At 39.0% G+C, this 17,400-nt stretch overlaps 1 protein-coding gene across 1 annotated transcript in view; it reads right to left on the bottom strand.

The window, feature by feature from the left end:
- The window catches only part of IQCH (IQ motif containing H), a 259,181-nt gene that overhangs the window by 91,705 nt on the left and 150,076 nt on the right, over positions 1–17,400 (bottom strand). The window contains exon 13 of the mRNA XM_073012272.1: positions 10,780–10,971. Within this exon, the coding sequence (XP_072868373.1) occupies positions 10,780–10,971 (192 nt within the window). The remainder of the gene's footprint in view (positions 1–10,779; positions 10,972–17,400) is intronic.

Raw genomic sequence — 17,400 nt, 5'->3', positions numbered from 1 at the left:
CGCCTTGAGCAGGGACAAACTGCAGGAGCTACTGGCAGCCATCTTGTAACCCTAAGGATGGCTAGTCTTAGAATGGTGCGCAGTGTAGAGGCAAGTGGAAAGTAAGTGGGTCCTTGGTGACATCATTGAGCCTTGTCTGAAGCCAGATCAATGTTTGGATTTTTAGTTACTTGAGATAATAAATTCTCTTTACTTTTAAGGCCATTTTGGGTTGGGTTTTCTGTTACTTGAAACTTAAAACATTTTAAACTGATGCAAATGGGTGAACCAAACTGTGTATCCACAATCCATGATGGGTGTTTTCAGCCAGCAAATGCTCTGACCACTGTGTGCATTGGTAACTCTCATTCTGCAATCAGCAGTGGAGTTTCCACTCATTCCTTTCCATCCAGATTATTAGAAAGTCCCTCTTTAGAGTGCAAAAATATGCTGAGAGGATGAAGAAAAAATGAAAATGTCTTTGGCAAGTCATAAACTACTTCCCACACCTACTTAAAGTTTAAGGACTGCTTTAATACTCCATGTTTAATTGTTAATTGAGAATTTAAAAATCAAAAATGCCAACTTTGCCTTCGATGAGATGGAAAATTATGCTGCTGTAGAAGGTAACATAATGTAAAACAGCCAACATTACCAAGGCACACAAATGTTTTTGGTATGTAAAATTGCTTTGTAAAATATTTGCTCCATCTGCTGAAAGCGGCAAAGACAATTTTCCCTTGATAGCTAATGGCCCATTTCGGCTGTGTGGCAAGTGATTCGCTGCGGTGGCGGCTCTCATTAAACAGAATGGTGAAAATGCGGTATATAATTCCATACTTATGTAGCATTATCCACTCGCTGCTTCTCGAGGAGTCTGTCCCTCATTATCTAGGCCTCCACCTTGCACCAACATGCAGGCCTAGCAGTTGATTTGACTCGAGGAGCGTTTTGTCCAACTGAGGCACATATGTTGTGCCTCCATTCCAAAGCTCAGCGCAACTGCTTTGCCCCCGACCACACACACTAGAGAGGTTCATTCCCTTTCAACTTTCCAGCACTTAAACTGCTGTTTCTTTTTTCCCCTCACCGCAGGGGGCTGTGGTTTTCTTTCTAGGCTCACCCCATGCGCGCTGCATGCTGGGGGTTTCAATAGATAAAGATTAAATGCTTCTTGAAATTCGTAATTGAACTTTGCACATACACAAAGGCAGGAAAATTTTTCCCCGGGACAAAATTGCCATCATCAAAACCCCAACAAGCCCCATCCTTGGTTCATGGTGTACGTGAGGGCCTGCGATCCTTTTCTTTCAGGGAGTTGTTTACACCACTCCCGGAATTACTTCGACATCTGCTAAAGGAACAATTAAAGATAAATAATCCAGGGTGGTTTACAAAAAGAAGAATATGTTCATGGTTGGGAAATGATATTAAAAAGTAGTTACAGCAGCAAGTGACTGGTGTTTTAAAAATATTTTTAACATTGGAAAATGGTTTTAAGGAAATTATATTAAAATATAAGAGTGACATCAAGTAAATACACATGCCTGTTCTAAAGATCATGCAATATTTTAAAGCAGAAACCATGTGGTTTTAAAATCAGCCATAAGTGGAAGTAGCCATAATTATCATTACTGGTAATGGGGTCTTTCTTTCCAGTTAGAGAAATATCGCTGGTTGAGAAAATTGCATATGCTGATGAAAGCTCTTTAATTGAAAATTAAAAACAAAAGGAAACACATGTGCCCTTTGGACTTGATTTTTCATTCAAGTAGTGGGGGAGAGGAGTGAGTCTGTGGAATGAAATGAGACACTATTGGGAGAATTTATATTTTAATTTTATGCAAAAGGAATGGGCAAGCAGCGACCTTTCTTTATCAGAGTGAAGAGCTGCGCCTTCTTTGATATTTCCACACATACAGATGCATACACTTGAGGCAGATGTAGTAGCATTATATATTGATTGTTTTCTTTCCACAGACCATGCTCGTTAAAATACCAGGATGGTAAATCAGTGAATTCCAAAGTCAGAATTTTTGTTGGATCTGGCACAGTGACAGGAAAGTCTGAGCCTTCTCAAGGGCATCCCTGTCTCACCGAGGGGCACCAAGGACAGACGACCAGAAGCAAATGGCACAGTCACCGTCAGAGGAGAGTAAAACTCATTCTGAAACCGTTCCAAATGCCCATGCCTGTTCTGTGGTTTTCAGCAAAGCAGACCTTTTCAAAAGACCTCCAACGGGGACTTCCTGGATGTGAGAACACTAACCAATTCTCATTCCTCTCATCTTTTGCTTTATTCCTTCCTTCCACGCTGTTATTGCGAAAAACTGGCAGTTAAATTCAATTGATTCAAAGTATTCGGGATCCATATGGCCGCCAACCCTGGAGCTGAAGCGGCGATAGCGCCTCACTGCTGTTTTCAAGCATTTGCCTCTCCTCCAGTCCCCAGATGGTGGGAGTAACATTTAAACCTCCTTTTCTCTGCCTTGTACAATAGACCTTGGCACCATTTCAACTGTTTACTCCGGTAATTAACAGCTCTGATACCACAACAATTACAACTCCTACACTCTCACCACAATAATGCTATGAATTAGTGAGAGCTAATGGCTGGAAGGTAGAGTGTTTCCAGACTGTGAGATCTGTGCATTTTTAGAATAAAATAAAAGGTACAAACAGCACGCTTGCAGTAGACAATGATTACCTAGTAATTAGTTTACACAAAGCTTCCTATTTAATGGCAAAACGCTGTAATTAACGTGTGACAGAAAATCAAAGGGTACTTTGTAAGCATATGAAAAATTAACACTGCAGGCCCATAGCTTTATGTACTGATTAGAAGCATATTAAATCAATAGGACACACAAACCAACAGCTTGTGTAGCTGATTATTATAGGTCCTCAGAAGGGGTACCCTGGCTTTCATTTCACTTGGGGAGGCAATTTTCCTTCTCCTGTCATCTTCCTCAGGCACAGAGAGACACCTCAAACTCAACCCTGGCAGCTTCATGAAAATACCCACTGAACTGGAAGAAAACATTCTAAGTCATTCTCAGAGATAAAGACAAATATGTAAATGATTAAGACTTTCCAATGATTGTGGTGACGTGCTGCTACACTAATTAGAAAATACACCAAATGGAACCAGAAAAGAAAGCCACTAGGTTGCAATCTTTTGGTCAGAATAGTCCCTACTTCGTCAAGCCTCTTTATTCAACTCATAGAAAGTTCAAATAAATTGAACAGTTTTATATTTCTAAATAAGAAGAAAGCAGGCTGCTATGAAGACTTATTCTTTCTAAGGCACTGTCTGGGTAAAGCATAGGCTGGGAAAAACTGGATTAACCAACATTCTGTATCTTCAACAGCCACAACCCCATATAATGACGGCTAATGGACATAGACAGCAATACCTTGGAAGCCCACCAGAACCTAAAGAACCTTCTAAATCACCAAAGAAAGATTAAGTTGTATGTACTTGTTCAATGTTACCTGTATTTTGTTGTAATACAATTTTATGGTAATAATAATAATAATAATAGGTAGCATTTCTTAAAGTCTTATTATGTGCTAAGCACGCTGCTCGCCAATTCACAGAATTTTCTCATTTACTTGTCACCACTTCCCCATGAGACAGGTACTAATCTCTCTTTACAGATAGAGAAAGGGAGACTTGGAGAGCTGAAGTAATTTGCCTATGGTTATCCCCCAGGAAGCATGGGAGTCTAACCTAGGTGTCCCTGGCTATGGTACCCCAGGAAGTCAGACTACCTCTTAGCTACCCTGAATGACTAGCCTGTTCCATCACTCATTCCGCTTAAAAGGCAGTTTACTATGTCAAACTGGCATAGGAGACTAAAAAAATTAAAACAAAAACAAAATATTTGGTTGCTTATTTTTTAAAAAACAGGGTGTTTCTGCTTTTAGAGATAGGAGTCTTGTTCTGTCACCCAGGCTGGAGAGTGGTGGTGCAGTCATGGCTCATTGCAGCCTCAAACTCCTGGGCTCGAGTGATCCTCTTTCTTCAGGCTCCTAAGTAGCTGGAACTACAGGCACACAGCTAATTTTTAAATTTTTTGTAGAGATAGGGTCTTACTATATTGCCCAGGCTGGTCTTGAACTCTTGGCCTCAAGCCAACTCCTACCTCGACCTTCCAAAGTGTTGGGATTACAAAATATTACAGGAGTGACCGACTGCACTGAGCTAAAAACCAGGGTTTTAAATGCTTACAATATTTTTAATGCTACATCTGATTGTGAAGGTGGGCTACTCCAAGCTTTTTGGGAATTTACTCCAAGCTTTTTGGGAATGATACTATTGTGATCATTTTAGTGAGCCTGTAAATTGAGAAAGGCATTGAAATTGATTGAGAAAGGCATTGAAAATCTGTCATTCCCATGAACAATCAAAGGGTGATGTCGAAAATTCTCTCTCATCACCCATGCACATAACCAGGTATGTGAGGCAGTTGGGTTGCAAGAGCTGAATCTAGAAACTCCCAGGCAGGGCTCCTCCTCTCCAGCTCTGAGGTGTGTGTATTGATGGCCCCCTACACCTCCCAGTTTGCCAGCTCTTCTGTCATCTAGGAAAGGGAAGAAATTTGAGAGCAGTGGCCTCTGTGTTCCAGGAATATTTGTGTTTCCCACAAATCTCTGGAAAGCAGAAAACTTGCCACAAGGGCAGCACACGGTATGAGTCACAAAGGCAAGGACCTGCGGGAGAACACTTCTCCAGGACTTTCAAATAAGAAGGTCTTTCCTAAATGTACTTGGCTCAGTGTGGCAAACGCACTGGGCTAGCAGCAGTCAGATGTGGGTTAAAAGCAAGGCATAATCATTTATTAGCTATAAATTTGGGCAAGTCACTTCTTAAGAGTAAGTTTCTTCATCTGTAAACAGAATAGTAATACCTTCCTTATACATTAAATTGGTATGGAAGTAAATGAGTAAAAACCTCAGGGTTTTTCTGAGTTTAAATGAGACAATTCAGGTAATGTGCTTAGCACAATACCTAGTACCCAGTAGGTATTCTGCAGTATTTATGATGATGATGATGATGATGATGATGATGACGACAAAGAAATACAAGGAAATGTCAACACCTTAACAGTGTATTCATAGATCTACAAAATGTTTAATTTCAGTGTTCTGGCAACCACTAAATACATAAAGATAATCTAAGAAGTCAAGATTTTAGCACATAAAAATAAATATATAAACAAGGGAACAATAATCATTTATATGTAGTTTCATGACTAGAAAAAAAGAATAACCTAGATTCTTTTCTTAACCTAGAAAATCTAGATTAAAAAAATATAAAAATCTTGTGCTTTTGATATAAAACACAAATAATAAGGACATGAGAAAAGAATATCCCTTGCTAGTAATCAAATAATAGCAATGAGAAGCTGGATTTTTAGATCTAAAATAAAAGTGCAAATAGTTCATAATATCCCTGATGGTAAGGTTGTGATAAAACTAGTATGATTATTCTCTGCTAGGTGCCTTGGAAATTGGTACTATCTTCTTAGGAATATGGCAATATGTAACAAAAGCCATAAAATATTCTACTCCTGGGTCGTTCTCCTAGGGAAGTAACTCAACAGAAGCAAAAAGAGGTGTATACAAAAACCAAATATAAAAACAAACAAATCTTTCCTCCCTCCTTCCTCTCCCCGCCAAAAAATGAAAGCTGGAAACAGCCTAAATTTCCAACTTAGTTGACTTGTTTAATATATTAGAGTTCATCAATATGAGAGAATATTATGCACCTACTAATTGTGAAGACTATGTATAAACATGGAGAATATTTAAGATCTGATGTTTAACTAGCATATACACTATTATTGTAGCTATGAGAAAGAAATACTGCATATTTAGAAATCAATACACAAAAATGAAAACAACTATGTTTGGGGAAATGATTATGTACTTATTTGGTTAAATAGTTTTTAAATCTTGTTATATTTAAACTTTTCTAAAAATGATGTGATTACAAGCAGTGGCTCTTTGGGATCACCTAATAAATACCTACTAAATTCCACACGGGACAAGCAGCTCTGCCATCCTGCAATGGCTCCTATGACCTAGTTCCAGGGCCATTCTGAATGGACAGAGGTCTTCACAATGGAGGTGGAGATGCAGGGAGTTCTATGCCATGAAATGGTTAATGATTCTCTTTTGTAATTGTGTTTTCTGTTTGCTGCCTTAGTTCTAAAAGGAGGCAAAACAATTGTAGTTTATTCTACCTTTTCTAGGCATAGTTCTTCTCTTACCTTTGTGATCCCTAAATTAATATAAAATGTCTAATTAGGGCCGGGCGCGGTGGCTCACGCCTGTAATCCCAGCACTTTGGGAGGCCAAGGTGGGCGGATCACGAGGTCAGGAGATCGAGACCATCCTGGCTAACACGGTGAAACCCCATCTCTACTAAAAATACAAAAAAATTAGCCAGGCGTGGTGGCGGGTGCCCATAGTCCCAGCTACTCGGGAGGCTGAGGCAGGAGAATTGCTTGAACCCGGGAGGCAGAGCTTGCAGCGAGCTGAGATCGTGCCACTGCACTCCAGCCTGGGCGACAGAGTGAGACTCCGCCTCAAAAAAAAAAAAAAAAAAAGTCTAATTAGTTTTTTTCCTCCATTGGTGATCCCCAAATTAGTATCAAATGTCAAACAAAGTAAACCAAAGTACAAATAAAGGTAAAACTGCTCTTGCAAAGGGCTAAAATAGCAATGTTTACTAGAAGCATTCAAGAGCCAGTTCAATTTCCTTTTTCTCATTAAGTGGTAAAATAGTAATGCCAAGACCACATCCCAGAATCTCCAGGGTAACAGAGGCCCAACGAAGGGCTGCACAGAGAAACTTGAAAGTGAACTGGCTTAGTTCTCTACACACAGAAATTGTTCTACAAAGATCTCTTGCAAAGCAGTGTCACCAGTAGCATCACTGCCACTAAGCCAATGACCCAGGAATTGAGGAAAGGAAAATACCCATAAAGAAAAAAACAAAAAAAAAGCCCCAAGGACTGGTACCCACAGTAAATGTCTGCCTGGGTCTCCCTAGACTTAGGTGAGTTTACCCAGGAATGTTTCTCTCCTACATGTTTGCCTTCCTTTGTTTAAGCCTTTATTCCTCCTAAATGAAAATAAATACCCCCGACTGGGGAACGGGGAGTTTGGAGTGTGTGCAAGAGTGTGGATTCATTAAAACTTAACGAGCAGAGTACTTAAGTGAATGAGTTTACTGGAACTTGTTGGGGGAAGTAGGTTTTGTTAGCTGGTAGGATGAAGAGAATAGGCTTGGTACCAAGTCACCGAGAAAAAATGATAGAGTTGTGTTCTGTTTCCATTTTGGCCATCATGTAACATTCTGCTTTTCCTAAAAATCACCTACATGTCTCTACTGATTTTTTTTTTTAACGGTGACTACAACTTTTCAGCATCTGCTGACTTCAGGACTATTTTAATTCTCAACTATAACCAGTCAGATAACTCTGGTTCCAAATTACATAGTGAAAAAAGAGATGACTTTTTTTTTTTTGAGACAGTGTCTCACTCTGTCGCCTAGGCTGGAGTGCAGTGGTGTGATCTCGGCTCACTGCAACCTCTGTCTCCCAGATTCAAGCAATTCTCCTGCCTCAGCCTCCTGAGTAGCTGGGACTACAGGTGTGCACCACCACCACCGACTAATTTTTATCTTTAGTAGAGACGTTTCACTATGTTGGCCAGGCTGGCCTCGAACTCCTGACCTCAGGTGATCCATCTGTCTTGGCCTCCCAGAGTGCTAAGATTACAGGCATGAGCCACTACGCCTAGCCAGATGATCTTTTCTTTTTCTTTTTTTTTTTGAGACAGAATCTCACTCTGTCGCCCAGGCTGGAGTGCAGTGGCGCCATCTTGGCTCACTGCAAGCTGCGCCTCCCAGGTTCATGCCATTCTCCTGCCTCAGCCTCCCAAGTAGCTGGGACTACAGGCACCTGCCACCATGCCTGGCTAATTTTTTTGTATTTTTTCAGTAGAGATGGAGTTTCACCATGTTAGCCAGGATTCCTGACCTCATGATCCACCTGCCTCTGGTTCCCAAAGTGCTGGGATTATAGGCGTGAGCCACCGCACCCAGCCCGGCTGATCTTTATACTAGACACTTGAGTCTACACTGAATCCTGTCTACATCTAAAACCAATATCTGCATAAGATGAAAGAGAATCTCAAGAGTTCAAACTTCCATAAACAGCACTGTTTTTAATCTGTTGCCTACAACATACCAATGAGAAAAATCATGGTATCGTATCATAAACTGCTATGCAAATGAAGCTATTTGTAAGTATTAACATAATTTAGTGCTTACAGTCATATTCTCATTTCTAATAATTCTCCCAGAATGGAGTCTTTCTCTGGACTCTTAGCCTGCAGGATAGTCTTTCATCAAGAAGCTGAAATTTTTAATAACCTGCCAGCATATGTTTTGTATGTGCCAGGCTAGGCTTGATGACACAACATCTTCATTATCAAAAGAAACAGGTCTACAAACTGTAATAGGACATTAAAACATGCCTGTGCTCGTAAAGTAATGCTTTGATGTCTAAATGTGCACCATTACAATGGTCTTCTGGAACAAAGGAGAATTCTAATCCTAAATTCTCAATAGCTACACTCAATGGAGGCTGCAGCTCACCTCCACTCCGAATATGATTTCACTTTGAAGGCAAAAGAATGTCAATAGGCTCCTACAAAAAAAAAAAAAAAAAAAAGAGGCACCTTTTCAGAACCACTTTATTTTTATTTTTGGCTTCAGATCATGGCTAAGCACTGATTTCAGACTGTAAAGAGATTTCCAAATAATTATATTTTTCTTGTTAAGTTTTAAAAAATGTTTTAGATAGATTATTAATTATTCAAGAGCTTTCCATTTAATAACAGTAACAACAGTGCCAAATGTATTTGGTGCCAATTAAAAATGCTACGGTTTAAAATAACTGAAATTTAAATAATGCACAGTGAGGCTTCTAAATGCAGCCAAATGTCAGTATTTAAAATATTTTTTAAAGTCAAACATTTCAAATTTATCATAGTCTAATGTCAACAGAATTTTTTAAAAATTATTGGTTTGAAATACTGAAGCCAAGACATACTTTGCACATTAACACTTCAATATTTCAAATAAAAAAGCCATATTTTTATGGTTTCATCTTAACAATGTTGCTTTAAAAAAAAAACTATACAATATGAAATAAAATCTAGTTCAAAGGGAATATAAGGGAAATCTCTATGGGCCTCAAAATTAAATACATTTTCTTTGTTTTATATTTATCTAGAAGAGTAATTCATTTTAGTATCCTTTAAATAATATGTAAAAAGCTGGCCATGACAGGTACTGCATTTAGTCCATTTACTGATGGAAGGGAGGAACGAAGCCCAGAATAGATCATGGGGAAACCAGTCACATTTGTCAAAGGGAACTCTCTCTCCTGACTGTTCTCTAGATTTATTCATCACTCCACTTTCCAAGAATAATGTGGTTCCCTCCAGTGTGCCCCTCCCTCTCTATCACTTGTGTCTTGATTCATATAGTTCCGTAGTGGGATGCGTAAAGCAGACGCAAATCACTTTGCACAGCCCACTGCTATGTATGCTGGTAGGGAAGGAACCAGTTAAGGGAATTTGCGTTGAGATTTTCCTAATCGGTTATGCTTCAACCAGCAGGTCAGCCAAAACAGAGATTTGGGATTAAGAGAAGTCAGGCAAGTCTGGGGATTTCTGGATGCATCGCAGGATAGTTTTAGAATGGCAGGTTTAATTTATATATTAAACCATATAAAATTACTTTAATTAAGCAAATTTGGAATGGACTAAAAGGTTGTACGATTCATCCCTTCACAAATGTGCATGCAAAAAATCTATACACGTCCATTCATGCTAAGACTTCTTACCTACAGCTCAGCTTTTGCTGGGAGATTTTCTGGCTGGAATGTACTATTTTCTCAGCATCTCACAGGGATCAGCAGTTACATAAATTTCCTTGAATTGTCTTCAAAAACATATGACTGCTGACAGAATGCTATTATACATTCGCTTCCAGGTGACAACCATTCACTAATAGAATTTCTATCTCATAATAAAATATAGCTAGCTTAATAACAACAGTTGTTAGAAGCGCATGATCAAGAACCACTTAGGGCAAATTATAAGATTTGTAATGTTACCTGAATGTGATAAAAAATTACTTCCTAATTATCATAATCAATTTCAAGATGTGAATGAGGACTTTTAGGGCCCAGAGAAGAAACACTGAAAATAACCCAAACTGTGGTTCATACTTGTAATCCCAGCACTTTGGGAGGCTGAGATAGGCATATTGCTTGAGCTCAGGAGTTCGAGACCAGCCTGAGCAACATAAGGAGACCCTCCCTGTCTCAATAAAAAAAACACACACACACACACACAGAAAAAATTAGCCAGGCATGGTGGCGCATGCCTGTAGTCCCCTCTACTCAGAAGGCTGAGGTGGAAGGATCGCTTGAGCCAGGGAGGCAGAGGTTACAGTGAGCCCTGATTTTACTACTGCACTCCAGCCTGGGCAACAAAGTGAGGCCCCATCTCAAAAAAAAGAAAAAAAAAGAAAAGAACTCAGTCAATCCCCATTCATTGTGTATATAAGGGAAAAGGTCCCAAGAAAGGCACTGCTGGCAGGTGACAGAGCTAAGTAGAGAGGAAAGTACTTTCATCTCTTAGCTGAACTTTTTGCTTTATCCCCTAACTGTTCGCAGACACTCCGGGTTTAAGTCACCATTGAACACTCACTTGTGCCCATTTCTTTCTCCAGTCTTCAAGGCCATATCTGCTACTCTCCTTGAGCACCCATTTGTAGCACTTTAGGTAGGAAGGAATATCACAAAATGCAGTCCCATTTCCTCGGAACTCAGAGTCCATTTTAAAGAGCCAGCGCTGTATTTGCAGGTGATCAGTTATCAGCTGACTCAGCTGCTCTATCATCTGTGGGGCCGAAGACACAGCTACATTTAATACAGTTCATTTCCTGGGATTCCGCTGTACTTCTCATGTGTCTTTACTTCTAATGGTCAGTTCATTTGGTTATCTTCTAGTTATTAAGACAGATTAAAGAAGTTTAAAGGGATATAAATATGATGTGAAGAAACCATTAACCAATGACACCAAAGACATGTTTAAAAGCAAGTCTTATTAAGAGAAATTCTGAAATTATCATTTTGCTGGCTTTTGAAGGCAAAAGAAACAATCCCTGAATACCTATAATTGAATCTTGATATTGTTTTCTTTCTTTTTTGGAGAATTATGCATTTACTTATTGATTCCTCAAATGATGTTTTAATTGTTTCAAGACTATAAAGAGTTATAGTCTTGAAAACTTTAACTGTTTGGGGATTTGTTGAGCTTTTCACTGCTATAAACTATAAAACATTTAATTTTTTCCTCATTAATGTACAAGAAATACATTTGTTTGGCTGGCCAATTGGCCGAGTTTAGTATATATGTGATATAAACAAGTATATTATAGAAGAAGACAGATAAAGGTGATAAAACATTTGTGAAAGCAACCTTCCTGGAATACACACCTACTTGACATTTTATTTGAAACATTTCCTCAAGAATTGGGCTCAAACACATGGGAGTTTAAGGGACAGAACAGTACTCCAAGCTCAAGTATCAGAATAATGATGATGATGATCTCTAAGATAACTGAACTCTCAGTAGGACACAGGCCTTTGGCTCATCTCAGTTCTGTGCATGAATTTTCTCATTTAATACAATAATCTATGAGGTGGACTCAATTATTAGTTTTCTTTTATATGTAAATAAACTGAGGTTCCGCTAATTTAAATAACTTGCCCACAATCACACAGCACTGAGTAGCAGAGTAGGAATTCCATTTAAGTTGCTTTGACTCCAAAACCTATGCTCATTCCCTCTTCACTGTGCTGCCTATCCCAACCCACAGAGAGGTGGAGAAGGGTGAAGTCAGAAAAGTCAGAAGAGGAGCAATAGAAGCCACTTTCCTTACAGTCAATAAGCCATTTGGGGTGAGTTTGAATCAGATAAAAGTCTATAGCAAGATTACTTAATTATAAGTAATACTCTCCTGGCAGAGCCTGGGAGAAAAATACCTCATTAGATTACAAAACGATTTTTCTGTCTTGTCTTCCTATCAGACTTTCCAGTCTATGCTTCCCAGAAAGCAACAAAATAACACTAAGCATTTTGTCTCGCGAGCCCTCCCATGCCGTTCTTGGCTATGGTTTTCTGTACGGAAGGACTCTGTGACACTCTTATCCTCTTTTTTGATCAGTTCTCTTTGCCCACAATTTTTTTTTTTTTTTAACTAAAGAGTGTGAAAGGACTCATGGTTTACAGTTCTGTTGAGGTTTGGAGCTATCAGATTAAAGTTATTTTGATTAAAGGCCTGATCTGTTCTTCTGGGTTGTATCTGTCCAGCAAATCTTCCTGGGGATACTATACTACACGGCAGTGTGGAAGAGATAGCAAAATGGCCATACTTGGGTTCTCTGGAAACCTCATACAACTATGGGGTATTCAGTGAGGGTAAAATTAAAATTATCTTAGCTCCCTAATTATCAAGTAGTTTGTATTGATAATTTGGGTGTTTAAATGACAGAACTCTGGTCTACAAACCATATGGTGATGAGCACAGCCTAGGAAGGTTTTTAAAATGTGCCTTCAAAGTTGTTTCCTTATTTCTCTAATGTGTTGAGAATATAGATTTTACATTTAATCATATTTTGCTGTATTATGATCACACTTTGCAGAAGTAGAAATGGTCTTTGGCCTGTTAACATCAGATAAAATTCTTTTGCTAGTGTTAGTAAAGGTGTTCTGGCATAGATTTTTTTAAAATTACATATTTAGATATATTATATATTTGGAGGTTTCAACTACTAACAGAATTATTATCTATTTCTTCCAAATCCTATTATTTGTTGCTTCTGAGAATCCTATAAATGGGCATCTGTTGATGGATCCCCTACAGTAATGAAAAGGATCAATAGTATTGTAAAGACTGCACCACTGGAAAGAATTATGTGCTATCTTTAAGTGAAAATTGAACAGTGCTTTAAAATAGCTTCGCCATTTTTGATTATTTAACCAAAGCTGTCAATATTTCCCATGGAGCATGTTCCAGAAAGAGAACTTTTACAGTTACTTTATGGATCAAAACAGGAAATGCTCACTGTGTTCATGCTAGATTTAAACAAATTAATCTTAAACAAAATGACTTTATGCTATTTCTAAATATTTATCATTTTTCTGTTTCAGTCTATCTGTTCAAAGGATGTAATAAATTTTTTTAGTTGTGATTCATTTTATCCTGGTAAAGAGCAGAAAAATAATTACTGCTAAAGTCCAACTGAAAGTCAGAAATACTTAATAACCTAAGTTAAAATAATTGCAGCTTTCTTTCACCAGCTTTAAGTTTATGATGCATATCGGTAAAAAGTCAGTGTTATTGATTCATCCCCATCTGTAGATTCAAAATGCTGACACGCTCAGATAGATTAGGTAGGGTAGTCACTATCTGGAAAAATCTCAGTGGAGTATTTTAATTCTTGATGACCTCAGATGTATGTTTTCCAAACAAGCAGAGTAGAACTCAGGTGAAATATTGGTTTATTGTTATACAATTTGCACATACCATAGGTCAAATGACATCTCTCAAATCTGATATGTCTCTAAGGAGGTTTTTAGTCATACTTCTGAATACTAGCACTAGAGGGAGATTTTACTGCATTAAATGTGCCTGCATCTTTAACTATAATCAACATATGCAGTTCTGAAATATTTCATAGCAAAGATTGCCTGAGATTTCCTCAGTGAAGATGAAGGCAAGACTCAACATAAATATTGCACATACATGTTAAAGTTTTGAAGGTTGTTTAATGTATAGTGCATGTGTGCAATAGTATCATTTAAAAATGTATTTCACTTGTAATAAGTGTAACAGCCAGATAGATATTCTGCTGGGAAGCAGAGTCAAGAAATCTGCCTTGTTATCTTCAAATTCCAGTGGTGGTTAATGACAATGGAAGTGATATAACAGCTCAGGGGGAGCCTCTCTGTTCCACTCCTGCTAAAATTGCCTGCGACTTTCCTAGGTTGTGATACCGTTAAGAGAAACCTCCTTCATGAGCCCATGAAAATTGCCCAAGAATACTCTAGCAAGAGTGAAATACTTGTGGGCAATTTAATAAGCTAATAGTATCTTCAAACTAATCTCTGCAAAGTATGATTTGTTGAAAGGCTAGATTTTTGAGCTCAGTGGCTGTGAGGTGCAGAGCATCACGATCAGGCAACTGAGAGTAGGAGGGGATCCCTAAATATCGTCCCTCACAAACTGACTCATTGTGCACGGTTCTCTGGTTTCCCAAGAAGTGGGTAGGGGGGATAATTTGTGATTGGCTCAGAGTAATGGTCAAGAGGTGTACTGAAACAGAGATTAGGAAATGTTAACAGCCATTTGTCTTTTAATTTTCTCTATTATGAAAACAGATGGCAGTTAAATGGAAGAACACCTGCCAGGGCTAACTCAAAGAGAAAACATTTCTAGTGGCTAATACATTTCTCCTAATGTTTTAGGCCCTGACTATCTGCTGGAAGAATGCATAGCCACACACTTGGTCCAAGGCAAAACCAAAACAGATAGTTTTATTCCTGGAGCTGCCTTACTTCCCCTTTCTGAGATCTTTCCCCTCCTCCCTTTAGATCGCTTCCTGAAGAGCGAAGGAAGTCTGCAGCCCTCTGTTCACAGGCCCTCTGCAATCTGACCCAGTGGGGAGGATCACTCACTGGAGTTTTCCAAACCCACTGCTTTTACGAAAACTGACTCTCCTATTTCTTAGGATCCTATTTAATGACTGGCTGATATGATGATGAATTAATCCATGTTAAAGCATTAAACATTGATAGCAGATTAGTCCAAATGATATATACATTTTAACAGTGCTTATTCCAAATGAGTAAAGGGTTTGGAAATTCCAGCAATTTCTGCAAGACTAACAGGAAAATACTTTAAAACACAAAGTTCTAAAGTAGATTCCCTGAGGCCGGGCGTAGTTCTTCACGCTGGCAATCCCAGCACTTTGGGAGGCTGAGGTGGGCAGATCACTAGAGGTCAGGAGTTCGAGACCAGCCTGGTCAACATGGTGAAACCCCATCTCTACTAAAAATACAAAAATTAGCCGGAAATCACTGAACCCGGGAGGTGGAGGTTGCAGTGAGCCCAGATCACACCACTGCACTCCAGCCTGGATGACAGAGCAAGACTCCATCTCAGAAATAAATAAATAAAGTAGATTCCCTCAAATCAACTCAACTATTCCACCTATCCTTCATTGGGTAGAGCTGGCTCCAGAAGACTTGGAAGTTGTCCAAGATCAAGAGGATGTTTCAAATATTTGAACAGAGCTTCACTTGTCCACCCCACGTACCTGTTGCTGACTATAAATGTCATCTATTCCAGGAGGAACTGCCACATTGGCACTGTCAAAGACACGTTTACCTCCAGATTTGGTACTATAAAGATGAGCTAGTTCAGGCTCAGAGCCCAGGATGGGTATGTCTAACATATCGGCCACAGCTAAATCATCTCTGTGGAGGAGCCCGCTGACGATGTAGGCTTCTGTTCCTCGGATGAGATTTTTTATTCTTTTGATTGCCTTGGGACTGTACATCAGGTGAGTGGCCAGGCACATATGATGCTTCTGGGGGAAGATCATATTATTATTGTTAAAAAGTGTCCTTTTTTCTAGTCCATACACCTAATTTATAATGTTGCACATAATAAATACATTATTAATAGCAGGCTGGGTTATGACCTATCCTGTTGTTTAGCAGTTTAAATTGATAAAAGCTGTTGGGGTGAGGTTCCATAATCGCTCACATCTTTAGTGTGTTGGGAATAGGCTCACTGGGAATAGAACTAATTACTACACATCTGTATTTATTTGATCCACGTGGAATTATCCTTCTGTCAGAAGGAAAAGAGGCTGGCGGCCTTTGGGTAATGGTGATTCATCTCTGCAACACTTCTGGCATGGTTTAACACTAAAGTGTCTGGAAAATCAATACAAAAAATGAAGAAAAAAGCCCCATAGCATTCTTTACTATATAGATTCCTACTCTGGCAACTGTTTAAATGCTTGAGTAGAAAAAAGGCACTTGACCTGACACCCTCCTTCCAAAATTCTACCATTAAATCTGCTTCAGATAACATGCACTTTTATAATGATTATCATGGTTCTAGGCAACAACTCTGGAAAAGATTCACAAATAGAAAATAATTGAAAATTTCAGCAAGACTCAAATTCATTTTTCAGTGAAAAACTCTTTTTGTTTTATTTTTGACTAGTTAGACCCAGCTCAGCAATACATGTGACTGTCTTATTCAATTAAATAAATAATTCTAGCTAGTCTAATGGGGGCAGAGGAAACAGCTAGATGGTCAGCATACACCAAAACTAACACAACCATGTTTCTGCTTTCGAGAGGTGGGGAACGAATAACAGTTAACACATAACTGAGATGGGGCAGAGAAGGGCCCTAAGGATCTGCCGAGCCCTCCAGAGGCATGCTGGTGGGGACAGCTGGAAAGGCAAATACACATTCTCCTTGTGCCTCCGTTTCCTCATCTGTCAAATGAGTGTAATAATAGTGTCTACCTCATAAGGATGCTGTAAGGATTAAATGAGATAATGTATGTGAATTACTTGTAACAGTGCCTTGGATACAATAAAGACAATGAATGTTAGCTGGTACTATTATTACGAAAGAGGTTGGGGTTGAGGTGAATTCTGAAGGATGGGTGAGATTTTATCAGGTGAGGATGGGCATGGGAAAGACATTACCTAAGGATAGAATAAAATAATCCAAGATTGCTTTCCTCCCTCTAGAGAAGAGGGCAGCACGGCACACAAGAATGTGATGGGGCTTTAAAGTGAAACAGGTCTGGCTTTGAATCCAGCTCTGTCACTTATAAACTCCATTAATGTAGGCAAGTAACTTAGACCCCCTGAGCCTGTTTCTTCACCTGTTAAATAAGAATAAAAATTACCCATTTGTTGGGGTTGCTCTAAGGCTTTTAAAATAAGATCACAAATGTAAAATTCCTAGTATAATACACAGCATTGATGCTCAGCAAATGGTAATAATTATTATTATAGAGAAAACCCTCTTAAAAATAAAGTCAGGTTAGGTGCCGTGGCTCACACCTGTAATCCCAGTACTTTGGGAGGCCATGGCGGGCAGATCACTTGAGCCCAGGACTTTGAGACCAGCCTGGGCAATGTGGCAAAACCCCCTATCTACAAAAATATTAGCCAGGTATGTGGTGGTACACACCTGTGGTCCCAGCTACTCAAAGGCTGAGGCAGGAGA

This window comes from Chlorocebus sabaeus, chromosome 26, assembly GCF_047675955.1.
Source record: "Chlorocebus sabaeus isolate Y175 chromosome 26, mChlSab1.0.hap1, whole genome shotgun sequence".
Taxonomy (NCBI): Eukaryota; Metazoa; Chordata; class Mammalia; order Primates; family Cercopithecidae; genus Chlorocebus; species Chlorocebus sabaeus.
Note: the sequence above shows the minus strand (reverse complement) of the source record. Positions and strands in the feature narration are given on the sequence as shown.